At 43.9% G+C, this 18,731-nt stretch overlaps 2 protein-coding genes across 2 annotated transcripts; both read right to left on the reverse strand.

Annotated features, from left to right (window-relative positions):
• Positions 1 to 4,459: 4,459 nt before the first annotated feature.
• LOC107563109 (PH domain leucine-rich repeat-containing protein phosphatase 1-like) lies at positions 4,460 to 15,825 on the reverse strand. The gene is made up of 11 exons (XM_016247893.1): positions 15,499 to 15,825; positions 15,358 to 15,418; positions 15,180 to 15,275; positions 12,947 to 13,102; positions 11,053 to 11,253; positions 9,932 to 10,094; positions 9,535 to 9,665; positions 8,846 to 8,962; positions 8,350 to 8,544; positions 6,532 to 6,760; positions 4,460 to 5,530 (listed from the first exon to the last, which is right to left on the reverse strand). The coding sequence occupies exons 1-11, from the start codon at positions 15,755 to 15,757 to the stop codon at positions 4,481 to 4,483; spliced, it is 2,658 nt and encodes an 885-aa protein (XP_016103379.1). The 5' UTR covers positions 15,758 to 15,825; the 3' UTR covers positions 4,460 to 4,480.
• Positions 15,826 to 16,362: 537 nt separating this feature from the next.
• Positions 16,363 to 18,516, reverse strand: LOC107563078 (PH domain leucine-rich repeat protein phosphatase 1-like). Its single transcript, XM_016247861.1, has 4 exons — positions 17,975 to 18,516; positions 16,686 to 16,888; positions 16,545 to 16,605; positions 16,363 to 16,462 (listed from the first exon to the last, which is right to left on the reverse strand). Exons 1-4 carry the CDS (start codon positions 18,211 to 18,213, stop codon positions 16,363 to 16,365), a joined length of 603 nt encoding a protein of 200 aa, XP_016103347.1. The 5' UTR covers positions 18,214 to 18,516.
• Positions 18,517 to 18,731: the final 215 nt, after the last annotated feature.

An 18,731-nucleotide genomic window follows, 5' to 3' on the forward strand; every position in this document is an offset into this window, starting at 1 on the left:
CACACACACACACACACTCACTCACACACACACACATACTCACTCTCACACACGCACTCTCACTCACACGCACACACGCTCTCACTCACACGCACACACACTCACTCTCACACACACACACTCTCTCACTCACACACACACATACTCACTCTCTCTCACACACACACACACACACACACACACACATGCTATACAGATAATGTAGAGTCGTGCATTAATGTGAGTGCTGACAGATATTATGGGAGCGGCTTGATGGAGCGCAGGAGACGCAGATAACTTGATCTTGACCCTTAAGACACTTTAATTAATGCTGTCACGTAGCAAATCTGTTCGAATATAAAATTTAATGAATTGCTGATTACATTGAAATAAAAATGTAAAATATTAGAAATCATGAATATAAATACTTGGGAATCATGTAAAAAATTTAAATAAAATAAAAATAGTGCACATTTCATTGATCTATTATAACATTTATGTAGTTTTGTTCGCTTGGCTGTTTCTTTATAAAAGTCCAGAAATGTGTCAAGTTTTTCGTCAGGTGTCTTCTTTAATTATATGACGTCATTACGTTGCTGTCTTGCCGCAGCCAATCGCTGCACTGCTGATCGCTCTCACTTATATTTAGACCACTCTGGCATTGTGATCACTTGAATAAACAGCTAAAAACCCCTCACTCATGAATCCTCAGCCGACTCTGCAGTGTTGGTGTGTTTAGTAACATCATGATGGCTGATTGGATGCAGTACAAGCACACTTGGGTTTTGTTGGTTAATCAATTAGCCTGTACACTGCAGGGGTCACCAGACTCGGTCCTGGAGGGCCGGTGTCCTGCAGAGTTTAGCTCCAACCCTAATTAAGCACACCTGAAGCAGCTAATCAAGCTCTTACTAGGTATACAGGCAGGTGTGTTGAGGCAAGTTGGAGCTAAACTCTGCTGGACTCTGGCCCTCCAGGATCAAGTTTGGTGGCCCCTGCTGTACAGTTTAGATGTTTGAAAACCGCCAGATTGACCCCAAAACCAATTATTACCCGCACAATCTAATTCAAAACCGCCCAATCTGGCAACACTGTCCGAGTTTTCCTTTGAACAGGACAGAGTGAATAGACTGGACATGATCTGTTGTCGTATGGAAACAGAGATATTACACAGGCCGTGCTGTCAGCTTCAGTCAGAGAAGTGTTAGTGTTTTCATCTGTTTGCAGCCTCATTGTTTGACATCAGTTCCACTGAGAGAAGGTTTCTCGGACTTCCCTGGAGCCTTCAAACACAGGGTTTTTGTTGTTGTGTGTATATATACATATATAAATCAAGTCTGCTTCAGGGTTTCTCAACTCTGACTCTCGAGGCCCACTTTCTTGCAGAGTTTAGCTTCAACCTGGATCAAACTGACCGAACCTTCTAGTGATCCTGAAGAGCTTGAAGAGCTTGTTCAGCTGTGTGTGATTAGGGTCGGAGCTGAGCTCTGCAGGAAAGTGGATCTGGAGGGCCAGAGCTGAGAACCCCATGTTCTTGATGCATCTGTCCTCAGGTCGAGCTTCATTCTTCACTGTAATAGTAACCCAGTGAAACTGAAACGCTTCTGTATTAAACACTCAAGTCTGCCCTTTTTCTCATCATGCTCAAAAACACAAAAACGTTATACTTAATTTCAAGTTCAGTTTTACTCTACACATTAAGTCCCATGCAAAGCATGCTGGGAACTGAAGTTTATTACGTCAACATCAAAAATCATTTTTAAGTGATTGGTTCACATTCACCCTTCATCGTTTAATTTAATACTCCATTTTTGGAAGAGAAACACACATTTGTTGAGTAAATCGGACAGTCTGTGCCAAAATGTTCCTTCGTGTAGGTCATTATAATAATTTTTGGTTTAACTTTACCATAAACAAAAGATTTGTTAGTCATGCTTAATTTAGATTAGGATTATTTTCTTTAAAAACCACAATGGTATTGTTGATGTCTTTTTAAAATATGCATCAAATGAAATTGGTGGGATCTCATTGAATAAAGATACATTTTACTCATCATAATAAAGCACTTAGCTCTGTTAATCTGGGAATTGAGACAGAATGACACACTTTAGCTTTGAAGGGGTAACGCATTACAAGTAACCAGAGTTACGTAATCAGATTACTATTTTCAAGTAACTAGTAAAATAATGCATGGCTTTTTAATTTACAAGAAAATAGCTGTGAAAATAACCAATGTCTTTGCTGCTGACCTTCGATGATCCACTTCAACCATACTAATGAGCAAAAATGGCTTTAGATGAACATAACATTTGTGTTTCATTTTTTGTATTGATGAAGAGAGCTGAACTTTCTTCTGCGTCCTATTCTTCATGCGATCCAGAACAGCAGCACGGCTGAAGGTTTGTTTGAGCTGCATCCTCTAGATGTGAATTTATATTTATAGGCTTATTCATTTCACTTTTGGTTTTTTACATTTGCCAAAAATAGAACTATATTAAGAACAAACAAGCAAGAAAAAGTAGAATGCAAAAGTAACATATTGCATTACTTTCCATAAAAAGTAACTAAGTAATGCAATTAGTTTCTTTTTTTAGGAGTAACGAAATATTGTAATGCATCACTTTTAAAAGTAACTTTCCCCAACACTCATATTAGAAAGCACCACAAGAAAAGCTGCTTTAGAGTCATAAATTTAAGATTTATTATAACAAAACCAGGAACTGTTTGTGTGGTTGGTTTCAGTATAATTCCTTACAGATGTACTGTTTTGCATTACAGGACTTGACACAGTCATGCTGGTGTGAGGAGCGGATGAGTGTGTGTGTGTGTGTGTGCGTGTGTGTGTGTGTGTGAGAGAGTGTCTGTGCGTGTGTGCGAGTGTGTCTGCCTGTGTGTGTGCACATGAGTCTGTCTGTGTGTGTGTGAGTGTGTGTGTGTGTCTGTCTGTCTGTCTGTGTGTGTGTGTTTGTGAGTGTGTGTGTGTGTGAGTGTGTGTCTCTGTGTGTGTATGTGTGTGTCTGTGAGTGTGTGTGTCTCTGTGTGTGTGTGTGTGTGTGTGTATGGCTCATTGATCAGCAAGTGACGACAGCACAGTTCATTTACAGGTGGTGTGTGTGTGTGTATATGCTTCTGGTACATATACATCTATTGGCATATATGCATAAAGGGTAATCTCATTCTAGACACACAGTTCCCTTAAAAAGCATTGGTATACAATGTTTTTCTTATTTACAATCATTGGAAAGAGAAAAAAAATCACCATTTCTCGCAGAGAAGATTAGTAAAAAGTGACGAAGTCACCATAAAAGAGTAAGCAACTCCTAGGAGTTAGTCTTTCAAATTTCCACTAAATTTCTAGTTTTTATACAGGCACGAAGCCTTGATTTACTGAAGAGATACAGTATTTCTTTAAGTGCCCTATCTACAACAGTTAAGCGTGGTTTTACTAGTGTGTACCGTACAACACAATCTCCTGTTTTTAAGTCTGTTGTAGCTTCTCTCGCATAAAAAGATATGGTAACTAAAGTACGAAATCAAAATGTCCAGCGTCTTGTCGTTGGTAATGACAGTTAACATCCCAAGACTAGTGTTGAATTATATAGGTTTCGTGTTTAAGGTAAATAAAAGTGAAACAGTCAGTGATCAGTAGTGAAACACTTAAACGGGTGAGGCACGGGTCACGCTCGCCTTCTCTTAAAGGCGTCGCAGGTCTTCATATTAGTTGACTGCAGTAAAGCTGCGAGCAGAAGATGCTCCGCTCTGTTGACTTCATTCAGTCTTCATTTACTCAGCCTCACATTGCAGCAAGTGCATTATTAGTGCAAGAAACACTTTAGTTTGGGGTGAGGGTCTGCACGTAGGGTTGGGCGATTTTTCTGTTTTATTGATTCATTTGAATGTAATGTTTCTCCGGGTTTGAATCAAAATATTAGCAAATGTTACAATTAGACACACTGACAATCCGCCAGTGCTAACAGCTGATAAAGCGCGTGACGCGCTCTTTGAAGGAGTGTAACATATTGCAAATATTCACACAGAATTTGTTTCTGCGTTGAAAACACGAGGCACTGCAGTGGAACAGGAAAAACACAAGGTTAAGAGACGCGAGTTGAGCTGCTTTTAACTCGAGCACCACATTCTTAGAATGCCATTTCATGTGCGTAATGCTGCAAAAGATGCGAGCGCATTGGTCAAAGCGCAGGTTTACATATAAAAACACTGGAAAAGCAGAAACCTGTGCAGAACTACTGCTGTATGTCTGATATTGGATTTTTGCACATTGCTGACAGACTGAATCGTGTGGTACACTTGAAAAAGAGCTTTCTTTAAATGCATGGTTTTGCAAGTTTGTAAGAAAGTGAATGTTACTTGAATCATGTAGTTACGTTTTTAAGTTGACTAGTTATCAAGATTTATCTTTTTGCTGTATCGCCCAGCCCTACGTTCAAGAGCTATGGACAAGATCAGGCTGAGTAGATGACGACAGAATGCAGCGCCTGCTTCAGAGCGGCGTGTCGTAGCAGTCCGCAGGTCGCTCGCTCTTGTCCTGCTGATGTTGTTTCATGATCTCCTTCACCTCCTCCTCCAGCTCCGGAGGGATGATGAACTGGTCGTCGGGGTCGGGTTGAGAGGGCGCCGTGAAGTAACCCCCAAGTTTCTTTGAAGGAGCTTCAGCCGCCAGCTCAATCAGGTTGTGGCTCTGCTCCTGCGGCGCCACCGAGCCGTTTCCCCTTCGCTTCCCCAAGGTCTTGCTCCAAGCGTCAGCTCCCACGGGATTCCCGGCCTCCTCCGGAAGCTTCTCCGGGGTGCAGGGTGGAGGAGGTGGAGGCAGCAGACAGTGGACATCGGCTTCCACTTCCACCTGACTGCCGTTGGAGAAGACGCCGGCGATGGGCTCCTCGTCCTCGCTGTCCAAGCCATTGTCTGAGAGCGCGCTGGAGAAGGTGGCGCTGGAAAGCTGCCTCTGGAAGGAGCTTCCGGAGTTGGGAGCGAGGTGGAGCGTGCAGCAGGGGAGGCGCGGGTTCAGCTGCAGCTGCGGCGGATGAAGGTGGAGCTGCGCCTCCTGCAGCAGGAGCTGCGGCTCGTCTGAGGACGCGGTGGATCCCACTTCGGAGCTCATCTCGGAAGCACTGACCTCGGAGCTGATCTCGCTGCAGGAGGCCGGGTACAGGCTGGGGCTCGGCGGGGGCTGCGGCGGTGCATGCATGCTTCCGGAGCCGGGCTCAGCAGACGCCGCACAGCAGCAACAACAACAGTCTTCAGCCACATTGAGCTGCACCACCACGGCGCTGAGGCTATCGGTGCAGCCGTATGATTGCGCCAGCGTGCACAGCTTCTTAGCGGCCGCCAGCGCGTCGGGAACCTTCCGTACGGCTTCCACCGCCTCGCTGGGGTCCAAGACTTCAAACAGACCTCTGCTGCCCAGGATGAAGAACTCGTCTCTGGGGGTCAGCGGGAGCGTGGTGACGTACGGACACGGCAAGACTGCGGGGTAGAGGAACGAATAGCCCATGATGCGTGTGGAGTCTGTTATGCCGTTCACTTTGTTGTCCTGTTGGAGAAGGGGAAATCGCCACAGTGGCGTACACAGTGCTCAGTGTAGTTATTCTAATAATAATAAAGCAATAAGCCCTGTGAAGCCGTGGTTTACAGTGAATTTATAACAGCTAAGGGGCGTCGTACGACGTCATGGGGTGTTAATCACCCCATGATTTACTCACCCTCAAGCCATCCTAGGTGTGCAAGACTTTCTTCTGTCAGACGAATCCAGTCGGAGTTATATTAAAAAACGTCCTGGCTCTTCCGAGCTTCATAATGGCAGTGAATGGGTGTTATTTTTCAACAGTCCAAAAGAAGTCCAATAAAGCACATCCATCCGTAATAAAAAAAAGTGTCCCACACGGCTCCGGGCGGTGAATAAAGGCCTCCTGTAGCGAAATATCCATATTTAAAACTTTATAAACAGTAATCCGCTAACTGTCGTACACGCGTTCGTACACAAGAGGAGACTGGCTTTGCTTTGCTAAAGTAAGGAAACTTTGCTTCCTTTGCTCCTGTAAACAAACGTCGTTCCTCGCGAGACTAGAATATTCTCAACAGGGCTTACGCTACGACTACGTTATCCACAGTCAGCGGAAGCTAGAGATTACGCTTTATAAAGCTTTAAATATGGATATGTTTATTACACAAATGCATTGATTCGCTACAGGAGGCCTTTATTCACATCTGGAGCCGTGTGAGGCACTTTTTACTACGGATGGATGCACTTTATTGGACTGTTGAAAAATAACACCCATTCACTGCCATTATAAAGCTCGGAAGCTCGTTTTTTAATATAACTCAGATTGTATTCGTCTGACAGAAGAAAGTCTTGCACACCTAGGATGGCTTGAGGGTGAGTAAATCATGGGGTCATTTTCATTTTTGGGTGAACTATCCCTTTGAAGTAATTACATTTTGATTCAAGAGACAGTTTTTTTTTTTTATAACGTGCACAGATGAATAAGTGAATCTCATGTTGACTTCAGTGCCGGTGCAGAGCGTTGCTGGTACCTCAGTGATGATGGCTTTATGCTGCTGCACGCGGTTGTGTTCCTCTTTAATGCTGATGTTGTGCAGCAGTGACAGCGGAAGCGCCTTGCCGTCGCGGCACAGCACCGCCTGACACTTGCCCACATTAGCGGCGGTGAGGGTGAAGCAGCCGGCGGGGTCAGTGGGGTCGTGCCGGATGTGACAGAGCGCCGCCGAACCGCCCAGCTTCTGCCCTGCTGTGCCCAACTTCCTGTTCAACCCAGAGCGGGCGGACGGACAGACATACTTATTAGGGCCGTCAAGTGATTAACATTTTTAATCGAATTAATTACATGTGCCAATTAACTGACGTTAAGCAATTAATGGCTGAGAAATTAATTAATTATTGTGTTATATGAGAAACGCATTGAGTAGACATTATTACAAAATAATAGCTTTAGAAAGAAATATTTTGATCCAACATTGCATAGATAATAAATAGGATTTTTAAAAAGTGAATATTGAAATGCTACTTTAAATATGAAACTAAAGTGCCAGTAGGTGGCCCGAGTCACTGTCTTAATGAGCGAGTCATTGAATCATTCGTTTAAACAGCTGATTCATTCAGAACTGAAGCAAGCGACACTGAATCATCGACTCACTTGGCTTTGTTTGGAACTGTTTGTTTTCAAAATTGAAACAAAATTTGACAATATAGTGTTTAATACAAATTTAATACAATATTAACTTCTAGTTTATTGAACTGTTGTATAAATCAATATGACATCTGCAGTGGTGCTGGTGTGATATTGCTAAACTATATCATATATACAGTTATTAATATACAGTTTTTAATGTTTTTTTTAAAGAATTCTCTTCTGTTCAACAAGCCTGCATTTATTTGATCAGAAATACAGCAGAAGCAGTAATATTGTGAAATATTCTTACTATTTAAAAAAACAGCTTTCTATGTAAATATATGTTAAAACATAATGTATTCTTGTGATGCGCAGCTGTATTTCAGCATCATTCCTCCAGTCTTCAGCGTCACGTGTTGTACATTTTTTTCAGGATTCTTAGAAAGATCCAAAGATCAGCATTTATCTGGAATAAAATCTTTTGTAACATTATACACTATACCATTCAGAAGCTTGGAGTCCGTATCTTTTTTTTTTGGGGGGGGGGGATGATAGAAATTAATACTTTTATTTAGCAAGGATGCTTTAAATTGATCAAAAGGGATGATAAAGACATCTATAATATTACAAAAGATTTCTATTTCAGATAAATGCTGTTCTTCTGAACTTTCTATTCATCAAAGAAACCTGAAAAAATTATACTCAGCTGTTTTCAACATTGATGATAATCAGAAATGTTTCTTGAGCAGCAGATCAGCATATTATACTGATTTCTGAAGATCATGTGACACTGAAGACTGGAGGAATGATGCTGAAAATACAGCTGCACATCACAGAAATACATTACAGTTTAACAGATATTCACACAGAAAACAGTTATTTTCAATAGTAAAAATATTTCACAATATTACTGATTTGCTGTATTTCTGATTAAATAAATGCAGGCTTGGTGAGCAGAAGAGACTTCTTTAAAAAAAAAAAGTTTTCGGCTGGTAGTGTAAGCCCTACTTTCTTGAATTTTATGCTCATCACTGCATTCTAATAGACTCGTCCTGCATCATGTTCATCAGACACGAACTACAGGTCTGGACGGGGCGCTGCATTAAACGCCTTAATCATTTAATAATTTTTTCCCGATAATTAATTAACGTGTTAAATCAACAGCTCTAATATTTAGTAGTCCTCAAGCGTCCTTCTTTAGCACTAATTACGTGTGCATTACCTCTGCATGACGAGGAAGGTGTTGGTCATGTAGTCTTCCTCGCTCTTGGTCCTCTGCAGCTCCTCGGCCAGTATGTCGTTCATGGTGCACTGCAGTAAATACGGCACCTCCACGTTCCTGTCTCCGTCAAACACGCCGTACAGAGCCTCTCTGCTGCCGCAGAAGCTGTTCACCGACAGCGCCGCCACACACAGTCTGTAGACACACACACACACGATCACTGACCGACACACACTGTCTGTAGACACACACACACACGATCACTGACCGACACACACAGTCTGCAGACACACACACACACACACACACACAAGCTCACTGACCGACACACACAGTCTGCAGACACACACACACGATCACTGAGACCGACACACACAGTCTGCCGACACACACACACGCTCACTGACCGACACACACTGTCTGCCGACACACACACACACACTCACTGACCGAAACACACAGCAGCTCCGAGCGCTGAGATGCACAACACACTCACTTGTTTTTGACGCCTGAGGCTTCGGTGTAGCCGTGACTCCAGACAGCCGGCCCTCCTGCCGCCTCATTGGCTGAGAACGAGGAAGGGGGCGGGTCGATCCGGAAACAGCGGATGTTACTGAAAAGATGTGGAAGTGATTATTAAATGGCACACTTCTACACAAACATGGTCCAAACAAACACTTCACAAGTCAGTAAAATGACTTTGGCGAACAAATAAAACAATGAAAATCAGTGGCTGGTAAACTTTTGAGGTGAATTTAGTGTCAAGCCACTGAAACCGAACCAGCATGATGCTGTGCTTTTAGTTCAACTACAGCTAAAACAAACATTAATAAAAATTATACAGACAAAAAAAAAAAATGTCCAAAACACAAAATATTTACTAAAACTTTATAATTAAAATGTATTCAAAACGATTCAAAACATTAATAACAAACTACAACGTGTCTCAAAGGTCCTAAAATAACACTGGGCCAAATGAAGACAATTCAAAGACATTATTATATCAGATTATGTCAAAAGCATTGGACAGATGTTAGAAAAAATGGCTTGACAGTATAAAACTTTTTTTTTGTTGTTGCTTTTTTATTATTATTTGTGCATCATTTTTGTAATTACACTAAACTAATGTGTTAATATGACAACACAAATTGAAGAAAAAAACCTGACAGAAGTGTGAAACATTACTTGAGCTGCTCGAGGGTCTTGTGGTCCAGATTCAGACGCAGGTTTCCCGTCAGATCCAGCTCTTGGAGTTTAGGAGGTAGACTGTCAGGTAAGGTGATCTCACGCAGCTCGTTACAGCTCAGATCCACACACTACACACACACACACACACACACACACACACACACACACACATATGTTAACGGCACACAGGCTATGGAGCTCACTGCTCCGAAATCTATAACATCATTTACATAACCACAGATTAAACATCACACAGCACGGGACAGTAAACAGTTCTGCTGTACTGAAATACTCAAAAAAAAGTGTGAGTGTGTGTGAGTGTGAGTGTGTGTGTGTGTGTGTGTGTGTGTGTGTGTGTGTGTGTGTGTGTGTGTGTGTGTGTGTGTGATGTGACCTTCATCTCGGTGAGCTGCAGGACTTCTGGGAACACCCCGATGCAGTTGGAGTGAGCTGCTAGTGTGTGCATGCGTCTGCAGTTCATGATGGTGGTGGGCACCGCCTTCAGCCTGTTCCCACTCAGGTCCAGCTCCTCCAGTTCCTCCAGCTTGGCCATTTTACTGCAGAGCAGAGCGAGGGAATATTTATTTGATGAACATATTCATTCAGAAACGTCCATGTCCCTGTGGTCCAATGCTGGCTCGATAAACACTGAGAGGAAGAGGAAGTGACAAACCACACGGAGACGGTCTAGAAAAGATCAGCGGGACTCCAGAAAGAACACAAATGTTCATATTTTAATATGAAGCAGTGTCATAAATGTTAGTAAAATTAATCAATCATCAGTGTCAGTTTGTGAATAAAAATTCAAATCAATTTCAATGTGAGATTTGCCATAATTGCTGTGCATTTTAAGGAATGGAAAAGATTTTGTTGAAAAAAATGGAAACCTTTAAAAGCCTTTAAAAACCTGAAGAATCCTTTAAAAATAACTTTCACATATAACACCAATATGACAATAATGACTGGATAAAAAAAGTGTGTCAAAAATAAAGCCATCCTACGATATTATTAAATTAAACTGTTAAAATACATTAAAATGTGTGGCCATCAGGCTGTTTTATACTGCAAAAGAGACAAATCAATGAAAAGAAACATTGTATTCTTCAATCATGACTAGTAATGTTGATGATAATAATGATTATGTGCATGAAGTTCTTGCCTGGTGACTGTTGTTACACTTTGCTGCATGATATTAATTATTAAAATCAAATCTTTATGTAATCTTGGTCAAACTGTATTGAATTCAAAAGATCCTATCACTTTATCTTCACTGCAGCTGCTGTCATTTCTTAAACATCAATCATGTAAGCGTGAAATCAAAGCAGGGGTTAGGACTTCTTTTTTGAAGTTGTGAAATATAACTGATGGAAATACACTGATGTATTCATATGTTTACATAAATAAGAGATTTCACAAATGTCTTATTTCCACTAAATGACGCTGCGGGTCAAAAGCTAATTTGTCATGCTGTTTCAGGCATGTGCTAAAAACAGGAGAATAATTGAATGTTGTCACCTGGCTGGGAAGGTCTGCAGGTGATTGTAGGCCATGTGCAGGATCCTCAGGTGTGTGTGTCCGGTCAGCTGCGGCACACACCTGTCGGTCAGGTGGTTGTTGGTCAGGTACAGCTCCTGCAGGACGCTGCTGCTCTCCTCTGAAAGGCTGGACGGCGGCAGATTCTCCAGCTTATTAGCTGATGCGTTCAGACACCGCAAACTACACACAAATCACATGATATTCAGAGCCAGCTGACACAGAAGCTTCTCACTCTGAATGAAGAACGAGATTAACATTCAACATGTACTCCTTTCTTCATTCAACACAGTGTGTGTGAGAGAGAGTGTGTGTGTGTGTGTGAGAGGGAGCGTGTGAGTGTGTGTGTGTGTGTGTGAGAGAGCGAGAGTGTGTGTGTGTGTGTGTGTGAGAGAGCGAGAGTGTGTGTGTGTGTGTGTGTGAGAGAGCGAGAGTGTGTGTGTGTGTGTGTGTGAGAGAGCGAGAGTGTGTGTGTGTGTGTGTGTGAGAGAGCGAGAGTGTGTGTGTGTGTGTGTGTGAGAGAGCGAGAGTGTGTGTGTGTGTGTGTGTGAGAGAGCGAGAGTGTGTGTGTGTGTGTGTGTGAGAGAGCGAGAGTGTGTGTGTGTGTGTGTGTGAGAGAGCGAGAGTGTGTGTGTGTGTGTGTGTGAGAGAGCGAGAGTGTGTGTGTGTGTGTGTGTGAGAGAGCGAGAGTGTGTGTGTGTGTGTGTGTGAGAGAGCGAGAGTGTGTGTGTGTGTGTGTGTGAGAGAGCGAGAGTGTGTGTGTGTGTGTGTGTGAGAGAGCGAGAGTGTGTGTGTGTGTGTGTGTGAGAGAGCGAGAGTGTGTGTGTGTGTGTGTGTGAGAGAGCGAGAGTGTGTGTGTGTGTGTGTGTGAGAGAGCGAGAGTGTGTGTGTGTGTGTGTGTGAGAGAGCGAGAGTGTGTGTGTGTGTGTGTGTGAGAGAGCGAGAGTGTGTGTGTGTGTGTGTGTGAGAGAGCGAGAGTGTGTGTGTGTGTGTGTGTGAGAGAGCGAGAGTGTGTGTGTGTGTGTGTGTGAGAGAGCGAGAGTGTGTGTGTGTGTGTGTGTGAGAGAGCGAGAGTGTGTGTGTGTGTGTGTGTGAGAGAGCGAGAGTGTGTGTGTGTGTGTGTGTGAGAGAGCGAGAGTGTGTGTGTGTGTGTGTGTGAGAGAGCGAGAGTGTGTGTGTGTGTGTGTGTGAGAGAGCGAGAGTGTGTGTGTGTGTGTGTGTGAGAGAGCGAGAGTGTGTGTGTGTGTGTGTGTGAGAGAGCGAGAGTGTGTGTGTGTGTGTGTGTGAGAGAGCGAGAGTGTGTGTGTGTGTGTGTGTGAGAGAGCGAGAGTGTGTGTGTGTGTGTGTGTGAGAGAGCGAGAGTGTGTGTGTGTGTGTGTGTGAGAGAGCGAGAGTGTGTGTGTGTGTGTGTGTGAGAGAGCGAGAGTGTGTGTGTGTGTGTGTGTGAGAGAGCGAGAGTGTGTGTGTGTGTGTGTGTGAGAGAGCGAGAGTGTGTGTGTGTGTGTGTGTGAGAGAGCGAGAGTGTGTGTGTGTGTGTGTGTGAGAGAGCGAGAGTGTGTGTGTGTGTGTGTGTGAGAGAGCGAGAGTGTGTGTGTGTGTGTGTGTGAGAGAGCGAGAGTGTGTGTGTGTGTGTGTGTGAGAGAGCGAGAGTGTGTGTGTGTGTGTGTGTGAGAGAGCGAGAGTGTGTGTGTGTGTGTGTGTGAGAGAGCGAGAGTGTGTGTGTGTGTGTGTGTGAGAGAGCGAGAGTGTGTGTGTGTGTGTGTGTGAGAGAGCGAGAGTGTGTGTGTGTGTGTGTGTGAGAGAGCGAGAGTGTGTGTGTGTGTGTGTGTGAGAGAGAGAGAGAGAGTGTGTGTGTGTGTGTGTGTGTGTGTCTGACCTCTCTGATTTGAGGAAGAGGTTGCAGGGAAGCTCTGTGAGCTGATTGTGCTGCAGGTCTAGCACCTCCACCGCTGGACGCTCCACACGCTCCGGCAGACGCTTCAGCTGGTTATGACCCGCCAGGATCTTCCTCAGACTCACACTGCACAGCAGCCTGAGGACGTCAAACACACATTGATGAACTCACAGCGCTGCAGCAGAGACATAGCTGACGCACTCTGCACGCTTATATGCTTAAGCAGAAACAGTAGCACACAGCTATTTCTGCTTACAGCTCTTAAAATCTCTCATAGAATGATTGTGCATGTGTGCTATCATTTCACTGACCATATTTCAGTAAAATCCTCCATGTGAGGCGAGTAGCAACATTTCTTACTTTTACAGAACTAATAAATGCGAGTAGCGTGATCAATCACTCTTCTGTGTTTCTTGTTTTGCATGAAAGCATCTTCTGAATGAATCAGTGTAAATGTAGTAATGTGTTTCTGTGTTCAGAGAAGTGAATCTGTTCACGTCTGATCTGTGCTTTCTTCACAATCTCTTCTCGCAGTGGACTGTAACAGTGCAGATTAAGAGGAGTACTGGAGAAGTCCTGCAGACGTCTGTCATTTCACAGGAATATCCAGCAAGACAGTCTTAGGGCCCTATAAAATCTGTTTGACTTTTTCCCCATATTTTGTGTTTCTCATTTTCATTTCTCTAGATTCCATTTTAATGGTTTAATCAAATTTTAACAATAAAAAAGCACGTCTAATCACCTGAATTTTTTATTTTTTTTTTACAAAACTTTAACAATCAACTCATTTACAACTACAAATGTAATCAATTAAAATTTTAACAATTTAACAATATTTTTTTGGCAAACATAGTGTGGCATAACAGAGGTTTACTACTTAAATTAAAATGTACATTCTGCGTTATACAGTAAACTGCTTTATTATGACTGGATTCTGTCTGTGTTTTCCACATTGTGGACATTATACGGCCCTATATTTTGATTACAATTATAAACTAAAAAATTGATTTTACATTTCATGCTGATTTTAAATGTCGTGATTCTTTCCCTTTTTATACAAAACAGCGATTTACAGACAATTATCATTAATTATTATTTCCATCCATGATGGCGAGATGCCAAACTGTTGCTATGGTGATCACTTTTGTCCATCAACAGGAGTGAGATGCGGTTGTAGCTGCATATACACACACACACACACACACACACACACACACACACACACACACCCTCACACACAGACAGCCACACACACACTCACTAACAAACACACACACACACACACAAAAACACACACACACACACACACTCACACACACACTCACACTTACACTCACAATCACACCCACTAACAAACACGCACACACACACAAGCACACACACTCACACTCACACACACTCACAATCACACCCACTAACAAACACACACACACACACTCACTAACAAACACACACACTCACAAACAAAAACACACACACACACACACACTCACACACTCACACACACTTACACTCACAATCACACCCACTAACAAACACGCACACACACACAAGCACACACACTCACACTCACACACTCACACAATCACACCCACTAACAAACACACACACACACACTCACTAACAAACACACACACTCACAAACAAAAACACACACACACACACACACTCACACACACACTCACACTTACACTCACAATCACACCCACTAACAAACACGCACACACACGCACACGCACACGCACTCGCACCCGCACCCGCACACGCACACGCACCCGCACCCGCACCCGCACCCACACCCACACCCACACTCACACTCACACTCACACACTCACACTCACACACACACTCTCACACACAGACACACACACACACACACACACACACACAGAGAGAGAGACACACACACACACACACACACACACACACACACTCACACTCACACTCACACACTCACACTCACACACACACTCTCACACACAGACAGACACACACACACACACACACTCACTAACAAACACACACACTCACACTCACTAACAAACACACACACTCACACTCACACTCACACACACACTCACACTCACACTCACACACACACTCACACTCACACTCACACTCACACTCACACACTCACACTCACACTCACACTCACACACACCCACACCCACACTCACACCCACTAACAAACACACACACACACACACACACTCACCACGGAGGAAGCTCAGCGATGTGATTGTGACTGACGTCTAGAACCTCCAGCTTCCTGCTGTCACTCAGCCAATCAGGAAGAGCCTTCATGCAGTTCCTGCGAGAGAGCAGATGGGACATTCGTGTCATGATGTGGGCTCATCTGCAGTGATTTGACTATCACATGATATCAAACGCACCTGGAGATGTCCAGGTATGTGAGGCTGGAGGCCGCAGGACTCATGTGCAGCTCTTGCAGCTCTGGGGACAGAAAGCGTGAGCGTCAGTGGAGACCAGGCTGTGTGTGTTCATGTGAGCAGCCAGTGATGCTGCGTCTGTACCATTGCTGGAGGCGTAGAGAGCCTTGAGCGCGCAGCCACGCAGACGCAGACGCCTGATGCGGTTCCTCTGACAGTGCAGCACCTCCAGCCGAGGGAAGACAGACGCGTCCAGCTCACTCAGACAGTTGTCTCTCACATCCAGCTGTGTCACGTGACGCAGAAACTCTGGCTCGTCCGGCAACACAGCGGAGATCTGATTCAGACTGATGAGACAGAGAAACAACTCACTGCATTCACTGCACACTGAGATCTCATCCATCAACACTGTGAAGATACTCAATCATATTTCTCTGAATGACCAACATGATCAAACTCTGCTGTTTCACACTCGATCTACTGCATGTCTTCTGTCTCTGATTGAGAGTTTAAGTCAAAGCTCTTTTAGTGTAACTGCTTCAGCTGGAGCTTCTCGTGTCAGATCTTGACTGGTTTTGATCAAGTAAAGGTCAGAATAACGTCAGTAATATCTCCAGATGAACTCTTACTGCACTGAAGCAGCTCAGCTTTACTTGATTCTCCATCAATCATGTTTTAGAGTCTCAAATCTGATCCTCAGGATCTTTTGAGGAGCGTTTGTTTCCAGAAGCTTTACTTTCACTGTTCCTCAGCGGAGGAATGATCTTCACAAGCCTCCAGAACATCTCACATCTTCTGAGGAGCCTTTATTTCTTCAGCTCTCAATCACTGCATTATATGTTTGGAGCATTTCACTCTCATCTCACTGAGACAGATTACTGGAGATACTCACACTCACACTCACACACACACTCACACTCACACTCACACACACACTCACACTCACACTCACACACACCCACACCCACACTCACACCCACTAACAAACACACACACACACACACACACTCACCACGGAGGAAGCTCAGCGATGTGATTGTGACTGACGTCTAGAACCTCCAGCTTCCTGCTGTCACTCAGCCAATCAGGAAGAGCCTTCATGCAGTTCCTGCGAGAGAGCAGATGGGACATTCGTGTCATGATGTGGGCTCATCTGCAGTGATTTGACTATCACATGATATCAAACGCACCTGGAGATGTCCAGGTATGTGAGGCTGGAGGCCGCAGGACTCATGTGCAGCTCTTGCAGCTCTGGGGACAGAAAGCGTGAGCGTCAGTGGAGACCAGGCTGTGTGTGTTCATGTGAGCAGCCAGTGATGCTGCGTCTGTACCATTGCTGGAGGCGTAGAGAGCCTTGAGCGCGCAGCCACGCAGACGCAGACGCCTGATGCGGTTCCTCTGACAGTGCAGCACCTCCAGCCGAGGGAAGACAGACGCGTCCAGCTCACTCAGACAGTTGTCTCTCACATCCAGCTGTGTCACGTGACGCAGAAACTCTGGCTCGTCCGGCAACACAGCGGAGATCTGATTCAGACTGATGAGACAGAGAAACAACTCACTGCATTCACTGCACACTGAGATCTCATCCATCAACACTGTGAAGATACTCAATCATATTTCTCTGAATGACCAACATGATCAAACTCTGCTGTTTCACACTCGATCTACTGCATGTCTTCTGTCTCTGATTGAGAGTTTAAGTCAAAGCTCTTTTAGTGTAACTGCTTCAGCTGGAGCTTCTCGTGTCAGATCTTGACTGGTTTTGATCAAGTAAAGGTCAGAATAACGTCAGTAATATCTCCAGATGAACTCTTACTGCACTGAAGCAGCTCAGCTTTACTTGATTCTCCATCAATCATGTTTTAGAGTCTCAAATCTGATCCTCAGGATCTTTTGAGGAGCGTTTGTTTCCAGAAGCTTTACTTTCACTGTTCCTCAGCGGAGGAATGATCTTCACAAGCCTCCAGAACATCTCACATCTTCTGAGGAGCCTTTATTTCTTCAGCTCTCACTCACTGCATTATATGTTTGGATCATTTCACTCTCATCTTACTGAGACATGTTACTGGAGATATAGAGCGACCACTGATATTCAGATCATTTTATGTCAGTATCTGCTGCACTGTTAGAAAGATCTCACTGATTTACATTACAAGCAGCAGAATCTCATCATAGAAATATCAGCAGCAAATTGCTCAGTTTCAGTCTCTGAATAAAATCTAGCAGTTTTTCCCTCCATATTCTCACTATATTAGACTATATGAGCCATAAAAGCCTGATGAATCAGATATGATATATATATATAAACAAAACATACGCAATTTTTTAATATATTTTTTCTATTAATGTGTTACAGGGATTTTACAGTTGGTTCAGTGTGAAGCCTGCAGTAATAATCCAGCACTATCTGCTGTGTGTGTGTGTGTGTGTGTGTGTGTGTCTGAGTGTGTGTGTGTGTGTGTGCGAGTGTGTGTGAGTGCGAGTGTGTGTGTGAGTGTGTGCATGTGTGTGTGCGTGCATGCGTGTCTGAGAGAGTGTGAGTGTGTGCATGTGAGTGTGTGCGTGTGTGTGTGTGTGTGTGTGTGTGTGTGTGTGTGTGAGAGTGTGTGTGTGTTCTCACCGCAGGTCGATGTGTTTGAGCGTCAGCAGACGGAAGGCCTGCAGCATCAGCACACACACTTTATTCCCAGCCATGCAGAGCCTCTCGACAGCGGGCAGCTGCTCCAGCACCGACGGCACCTGTGTGAACTCATTGAAGGACAGACCCAGATAGACCAGCCGCTGCAGACGACCCAGCTCCACTGGGAGAGCAGACAGCAGATTCCCGTCCAGAACCAGCGTCTGCAGACTGACACACATCAACACCACCACTGTCACCACAGACTGCACTGCTTCTGCTTTAGTGTTACTGCAGTGAAGCGGTGTGAACTGTCCAGCAGGTGGCAGCAGTGCAGTGAGAGTCACATGAGCGGCTCACACACCTGATGTGACTCTGCTGTGCAAGCTGCTTCTCTTTAGATGGGGATAGAAATATAGCATAGCATAGTTGTGATCATAGTCAAGTCAAATGGTTTGAAGAAAATGACTTCGTTTGAACATTTTAAAACTGGCATTAGAATGTATTTGGAAACAATATGTAAAAGAAAAAACTTGAAAGCAATATGAACTATGCAGCTGTTGAAGAAGTACAATATTTATTTTTCTTTCTATATATCACTGACATATTTGGTTATATGTTCATACAATATGCTTGGTTCACCTCAAACATTAACTGAAAACAAAGAAACAAAAAACAAATACATATATATATATATATAAATCACATATTATATATTCTTCAGAAATCAGTATAATATGCTGATCTGCTGCTCAAGAAA

The sequence above is a fragment of the Sinocyclocheilus grahami genome, unplaced genomic scaffold, assembly GCF_001515645.1.
Source record: "Sinocyclocheilus grahami isolate Dianchi unplaced genomic scaffold, SAMN03320097.WGS_v1.1 scaffold857.1, whole genome shotgun sequence".
NCBI lineage: Eukaryota > Metazoa > Chordata > Actinopteri > Cypriniformes > Cyprinidae > Sinocyclocheilus > Sinocyclocheilus grahami.

What these genes read in the sequence shown, in the direction of transcription:
- LOC107563109 (XM_016247893.1), bottom strand. Translation starts at nt 15,757, where the DNA reads ATGGATGAGATCTCAGTGTGCAGTGAATGCAGTGAGTTGTTTCTCTGT. An exon ending in AAGACCCTCGAGCAGCTCAA is followed by an intron (nt 8,963 to 9,534) that starts GTAATGTTTCAC and finishes ACATCTTTTCAG; the next exon opens with TAACATCCGCTGTTTCCGGA. An exon ending in ACCTTCCTCGTCATGCAGAG is followed by an intron (nt 6,761 to 8,349) that starts GTAATGCACACG and finishes TGGGTTGAACAG; the next exon opens with GAAGTTGGGCACAGCAGGGC.
- LOC107563078 (XM_016247861.1), bottom strand. Translation starts at nt 18,213, where the DNA reads ATGTGTGTCAGTCTGCAGACGCTGGTTCTGGACGGGAATCTGCTGTCT. An exon ending in CTCAAACACATCGACCTGCG is followed by an intron (nt 16,889 to 17,974) that starts GTGAGAACACAC and finishes CTGTCTCATCAG; the next exon opens with TCTGAATCAGATCTCCGCTG. An exon ending in ACATACCTGGACATCTCCAG is followed by an intron (nt 16,463 to 16,544) that starts GTGCGTTTGATA and finishes GCTCTCTCGCAG; the next exon opens with GAACTGCATGAAGGCTCTTC.